Genomic DNA, 6,889 nt, shown 5'->3' with positions numbered 1-6,889 from the left:
AGGTGCGCACTGGAGCACACAGCCTGAAAGTGGCAGTGGCCGTCGCCAAGCGGTCAAGGATTCAAGGACCTCAGGCGTCCAGGAGCCAGGGTGCGGGCACGGTCGCATCTCCCAACCCAGACCCCTTGGGTTTCGGGGAACCACCGCGACCCGCCCAGGTCCGCCCACGAGGCGCCTAAGTCTCGGCCCCGCCCCCTACCCCGCCTCCTCCCGGGTCCTTAGGTCCCCGCCCGGAGCGGGCACCCTGCGACAGGTGAGCAGAACTCAGCAGAGCGGAGCGCGCTCGGGGCCCCAGTGTCGCCACCATGGGCAACAGCGCGGGCCGCAGCGACTTCGAATGGGTCTACAGCGACCAGCCGCATACGCAGCGGCGCAAGGAGATGCTCGGTGAGCGCGTGGGACCGTAACTGGGGACCCGATGGCCGCTGCGGGATGGGAGGACAGTGGGAGAACTGCTTAGTACGCCCTGCACCGTGGGGTCTTCAGCAGCAACCAGTAGGCACCTGCTGTGCGCTGACTCCCTAGCGCAGCGGCCAAGCCCACCCACCGGGAATGTGCAGGACACCCTTCTCAGGAAGCGGTAGAATGCGAGGATCCTACCAGAGGATCGCGGCTCTCCCGCCGCAGACGTCCCGGGGTGGGCCCGGTCCTGCGGATTCCACGAGAAGGGCAGGAGTCTCGGGCTCCGTAGGTGGAGGGTGCATGACAAGAGCTCCTTCCTCCGATGTCCCAAACCTCCTTGTGCCCAGAACGCTCCTTGCAGCGCTCACTCCCCCCCCCCCCACCTCACTTTGGCGCCCTAGCATCTGTTAACCCTTCTGCCTCATCGGATTGGCTGTGGGTTTTACTCGCGGTTACTCAACTGTCGGCTTCCGTTTTCCTCGCCGGTGGTATCCGAGCAGGGGTCCAGGTCTTTAGGTTGTCTTCAGCCAGGTCTCGATCTGATGGGTCTTTTTCTTAGAGTTTTTGTTTTTGGTGTCTTCCTGATCTGCCCCCAATTGTGGAAGCTTCTGTCTTACTTTTAAGGTGCACTTGACCCGCTGTCGCTGCAGTTATGGGCTCAGGGTCTGGCAATTGTCCTGTGGGTTTGTGTCTTGTGGTTGTCTCCTATATGTCTGGGTAAGCCATGCTCTCTGCTTGTGGGAACTTAGCAGGCACTACCGCCACCAGAGGAGGGCAGGTGCGTTGGCCTAGGCGGTCCATTGTGCTGAGGGGAGGGGGGAGTAGGGGAGTAGGGGCCTCCTCAGCCTTTCCCCTGGCCCTCTAGCTTCTCTTCCTCAATTCTCTGGGCACCTGACCTTAGGTAGAGAAGATCTGTGAGCAGAGACACATATAGGGTGTGTCTCTGTGTGTCCCTGCCCACAGGTGCTCATCGAGTCCAGATGACTGCACCTGTAACAACCTTCCCCCCCCCCCCCCGCGTCCCTGCCCCCAGGGGTTGCTCTCCCTGGTACAGTAGTGGAGGGTGAGGCAGGCTTCCTGAGGGACCAGCGCCAATAAGGGACATGACAAGGAGCCCCCCTTTCATATGCACGAGTGGGCTTCAAATTTGTGGTCCTCTGTTCTCAGCCTTCCTAGGACTTTGATTACAGGCATTCATCACCACATCCAGCATTTATGGGGTGCTGGGGAATCAACCGAGGGCTTTGCACACACCAAACAACAAACACCACCAGCCAAGCTGCAGCCCAGCCCTAAATGTCTCTAACCAGAGAACCATGGGCCCCGGGACATATCCAGATTTCCTAGAAAGATTGGTGGGGAAATGGGGACAGCGCAGGAGCTGTGGGGAGTTGATGGGGACACTCTGGTCAGGCATAGCAAGAGAACTGTCATCTTCAGGGAGTTGCATTCATGCCCCTGCTGTAGGGACTGTGACTTCCTGTTCCCTGCCCAGTTTGTGCCAGTGACTTGGGATGTGTGTTCTTTAATCTGCTTGGGCTCTGGATTTCCTGCATTGATCAGTATGGTTCAGTGTTCCCTCATCAAGGAAGTTCCCCACCCCACCCCACCCCACCAGCTGCTCTGATGGTCCTGGCCAATCAGGTGAAGGCTCTCCCTAGACTCTGCCTCCCCAGCTCCATTGCCCAAGCTCTGGGCTCTGCAGCCCAATTTAGTGACTGGTAGAAAGGCTGATCCCATGGCCCCGATTCCAAGAGTCACTTGTGACTTAGGGGTGAGTCAGTGTTCAGATGAGGAAGCTGCAGCTTGGCCGAGTGGGAAGGCTGAAGGGAAAGCCTTCCTTAGGAAGTTGCTGTTCGGACTTGGGAGGTGATGTGTGAAGGATTCATGAAGGCCAGGATCCCCACAGACGTCGGTGGCAACCTCCTCCAGAAAGGGCTGGTGGCTCACTGAGGACAGAGTACAAGAAGCCCCACCCATTTCTCCTTCCCTTCCAGCCTCGGGGTGGATCCTGAACATAACTCTCTTCTAAGTGCCAGTCAGAGAGGAGGAGCAATTTGCTCTGTGCCAAACAGTGCAGGGGCTGCCGAGGCCCGGGTTGCTCATGTCCAGTTGTAATTCACATGACTGACTGGTGGCTACGTCGAGTGCGGAGCCTGTAGGTGTTGGTTAAGATCGGAATCTCCCAGTCAGGTCTCAGGAAGTCATTGCTAAGGGTTGGCTTCAGGTGTTCTGTGATAAGACCAAAGTCCACCTCTGCTGCTACCTAGGATGAGAACATGCCCTCCTGGCACGGAGTCCTAAGAAAATAGGATTCATGGCAGCATCCAAGAACGTACCTCTCAGGCCAGGGCAGGCAGGAAGCTGACCCATTACACACCGAGCTATGGCCACACAAGCTTGGGTTTTTTTTTTTTTTTTTTAGATAAATAGCTTTGTAGTTTTGTTTGCTTTTTTTAAGAAAATATGAAAGCAAGGTACACACAACGCACACACACACACACACACACACACACACACACACACACACACACACGGGAAACCAGGAAATAAAAGTCAGTTGTTGGATTGTTTGCTTAGGAAAGGCTTGGCTGAAACTTCTCTCACTGGTGATGGCCTTTGGGAAGATCAGAAGACCTAAATGCCGCCCGAGAGTCTAGGGCACAGAGCGAGCTGCCAGGGGAAGGTGAGGCCCTGGTCACCTAGCCAGGGACATGTAGACTCCAGGGTGGCTGGCTGTAAGCCTGCCTCTTGCTAGGCTCTTCAGGGATCTGGTTGAGTCTGTAACTTTCTCTGCCAGGCAGGTCTGAGATTATAGGAGAGGGGTCTGCTTGCCTTTGTGCTCATCTCTGTGGCTGCCTTTAGTGCCAGGGTCTCCTCGGGGGCTTGGTTTTTTTCCCCCCAGTTATAGGACCATGGTTTTGTGGTCAGGGGCAGTGTGCTGCAGGGCAGGCGTTTATAATGTTGCACCAAGCAGAAATGGGAAAATGGGATGTGGGGAGCCGGTCCCCAGCAGTGCAGGAGTTAGCGGTCATGTTGTTTCCTGTTACACCTTCCCTTGCTAAACTCTGGCCTCTGCTCTGGCCTAGCAGGGATAACTAGACACTGACCCTGCTACTTGTCTCTGTATTTTGCCTCCTCCCCAATCTGGGAGGTCCAGGCAACTTCCCGGCCTCTGTAAGGATTGTTCTGTGCTGGTCCTGGTTGTTTATTTTTGTGGCACTAAGGGTGGAGCTCAGGACCTGGCACATGCTGGGCCGACACCAGGACCCTCCTACCCTCCTGCCGTCCCCAGTGAGACATCTAGATGATGATTTCTTCTTCTTCTTCTTCTTCTTCTTCTTCTTCTTCTTCTTCTTCTTCTTCTTCTTCTTCTTCTTCTTCTTCTTCTTCTTCTTCTCCTCCTCCTCCTCCTCCTCCTCCTCCTCCTCCTCCTCCTCCTCCTCCNTTCTTCTTCTTCTTCTTCTTCTTCTTCTTCTTCTTCTCCTCCTCCTCCTCCTCCTCCTCCTCCTCCTCCTCCTCCTCCTCCTCCTCCTTCTTTTTTGGCTTTTCAAGACAGGGTTCCTCTATGTAGTCCCAGCTTTTCTGGAACCCTGTAGGCCAGGCTGGCGTCAAATCAGAGATCTGCTGAGTTCCAGATAGAATTCTTTTTCTTCCCTTTTCATCAACTGACTTCATGTGCTTTCGCCGTGTCTTAGCTTCAAGTATTCTAAAGAAATAACCCGGCAGCACATGCCCAGGCGTGTACACGAATGCACGGTCACAATCATGCACGTGTGCACATGGCGTATGGTAAATGTGAAGCCACTGGCTCTCTGGAAGGAACTACAAGCCCCGAGTTGAGGCATTTACCAATTTCTGCAATGGTTTTCACTGTGGCTGGCACCCACTTTCCTGGGCGCATCTCTGAGGTAGAGCTGGGGAAGAGATTCCCACTCTGCTTCCTGGGAACCCTGGGAGTCGGCCCACATGCCCCTCCCCTGCCAACTTCCTTCCCTTGCTCCCTTCGGGGTTGCCACACCCTCTACCTTTGTCCCCAGGTGTAACTCTGCACCAGACTTTCCCACTCAATGCTCAGTTGTGTCTGGTGCCCAGTGACTCTGGGGACTTAGGGAAAGCGGAAGCAACCGACCCTCTACACCATAGCTACCCCGAGCCAAAGGCCACCAGGATCAGTTTGGGTGCCAGGTGCCTGGTCTGGTGAAGGTCAGTACCATGTTCTTATCATGGCCTCATGCAGCCGAGAGGCGAGGGAGAACGCTGGTCTTCTGTGTGAGGGAGCACTCTGGTCTACTGTCCCATTATAAGGGACCCATCTTGTGATTTAATCACCCCAAGGCCTCACTTCCTAACCAATCATGTGGGGATCTGAGTTGGGGCTGCCTGGGTTCTGCTCAGATAGAGCACTGTCTCTATGTCCCCAACACACCTTGCCAGTCACACGTTCCGGGGTGCTGCACTTAGTCTGTCTTTTTTTTTTTTTTTAAATATTTATTGATTTATTATGTATACAATATTCTGTCTGTGTGTATGCCTGCAGGCCAGAAGAGGGCACCAGACCTCATTACAGATGGTTGTGAGCCACCATGTGGTTGCTGGGAATTGAACTCAGGACCTTTGGAAGAGCAGGCAATGCTCTTAACCTCTGAGCCATCTCTCCAGCCCCACTTAGTCTGTCTTTTTTTTTTTCAGAGTCGATAAACTTTTATTTTAACCATGTTTGTGATCAATATTTAAACAGGATTGACCCAGCCTGCTGCCAGTGCACCATTCTCCTCCCAGCTGTTTGTTAAAGATAAAATATTTACTGGGGGTGGGATGGGTGTTACAATGACTTGAAGTCAACCGGGGAGATTGGGTTGAAGAGACCAAGACTGTCGTAAGACCCACTAGCCCTGGAGTCTCTGGGAGCCAACGGGGCTTTTTTTTTTTTTAAATTTATTAAAGATTTCTGTCTCTTCCCCACCTCCGCCTCCCCTTTCCCTCCCCCTCCCCCAACCAAGCCCCCCCCCTCGTCAGCCCAAAGAGCAATCAGGGTTCTCTGCCCTGTGGGAAGTCCAAGGACCACCCTCCTCCATCCAGGTCTCGTAAGATGAGCATCCAAACTGCCTAGGCTCCCACAAAGCCAATACGTGCAGTAGGCCCACTTAGTCTGTCTTAATGCCGTGTTCCTGCTTTCGTTTTTTAGCAACTTTATGGAGGTATATTAGCATGCCATGCAAGGGCTTCATTTTAAGGCAACACTGCAGGTGCCTTTAGTTTCGAACGTGACCCAATCTGACCATACTTCTGTTACCTCAAACACTTCTTAGGGTCTGAGGCCATTCCCACCAGCAGCTACCCTGGTATCTTCAGTGGGTAAATTTCAGTTTAAGAGTCCATCCCACTGTTTGGCCTGTCACAGCACCATAGCCAGGGCACACTATGTGCCCTGTATGAGCTCACATGCCTGTCCCTGATTCGAAGTCCACAATTTATCAGCTGGGGATCCCCAGAGACCTGCATGCAGACCCAGGTCTAACAAGTGGGCGAGTGAGGAGACAGATGTGAGACTCAGGAAGGTGCCCCGGACCACTGTTAATACTGTCCAGTTCTCCCAGGGGACTCCAACGTGCTAGGGCAGGGCCAGGCTTGCCCGTGACTCAGAACTGGGCTAGGACAGATCAAAGTCGTGGGGAGTCATCCTTGCAGTCTGAGGTGGAGCTGGGAGGAAGTTCTAGAATGCTGTGGGTGCTTGGATGAGAGGCTGGGGTACAGCTATGGAGAGTTGGTGGTACTGCTCATTTGAGCACTTCTGCCTATGGTCACTAGGGGGCATCATCATCACTAAGCGGTTTGGTGGCGGGAGGAGAGAGGCTGAACCGCTGAAGGATGCCATGACCCAGGAGACAAGATCACTCCCCTGTAGCCAGGCTAGTAGTCTTGTGCCTTCATTAGCCTTCCTGGAAAGGGGTGGGAGAATCCTGTCCTGGGTGGTGTTGATGCTGGCTGGGAGGGGCATGATGGTTATAGAACGGAAGTGATGATAGGTCTTACAGGTGGGACCCCATTGCAGATCAAAGAGAGGGGGGAGTTGCCACCTCCATGGGTCAATAGGGAGGAGGTGCTGGAGTGGCCTGCAGCCGCTCTCCTGCCCAGCTCTTGATTCTGTCCCTGATGACACAGTTGACAAACCAGGAGAGTTTCCGGAAAAACCAAGGCTTCCTCAAAGGTACAGGTTATGAGTGTCTGTGGCCAGGCAGTGGTGGCAGTAGTGGTGGTGCTCACCTTTAATCCTAGAACTCAGGAGGCAGAGGCAGGCGGATCTCTGTGAGTTCAAGGCCAGCCTGCTCTACAGAGCAATTTCCAGGACAGCCAAGGCTACACAAAGAAACCCTGTTTCTAAAAACAAGAGAGAAAGAGAGAGAAGGGGAGAGAGAGAGAGAGAGGAGAGAGAGAGAGAGAGAGAGAGAGAGAGAGAGAGAGAGAGAGAGAGAGGAGGGGGAAG

The 6,889-nt window shown here is 54.1% G+C and overlaps 1 protein-coding gene across 1 annotated transcript in view; it reads left to right on the top strand.

Moving 5' to 3' along the window:
* Window positions 1-242: 242 nt before the first annotated feature.
* Degs2 (delta 4-desaturase, sphingolipid 2) overlaps window positions 243-6,889 on the top strand; it is a 25,608-nt gene continuing 18,961 nt past the window's right edge. The window contains exon 1 of the mRNA XM_050154743.1: window positions 243-387. Within this exon, the coding sequence (XP_050010700.1) occupies window positions 306-387 (82 nt within the window). The 5' untranslated portion in view covers window positions 243-305. The remainder of the gene's footprint in view (window positions 388-6,889) is intronic.

This window comes from Alexandromys fortis, unplaced genomic scaffold (genome assembly GCF_014885135.2).
Source record: "Alexandromys fortis isolate MF-2015 unplaced genomic scaffold, M_Fortis_MF-2015_v1.1 scaffold_91, whole genome shotgun sequence".
Taxonomy (NCBI): domain Eukaryota; kingdom Metazoa; phylum Chordata; class Mammalia; order Rodentia; family Cricetidae; genus Alexandromys; species Alexandromys fortis.
The sequence above is the reverse complement of the archived record's forward strand: the minus strand, read 5'-3'. Positions and strand labels throughout refer to the sequence as shown.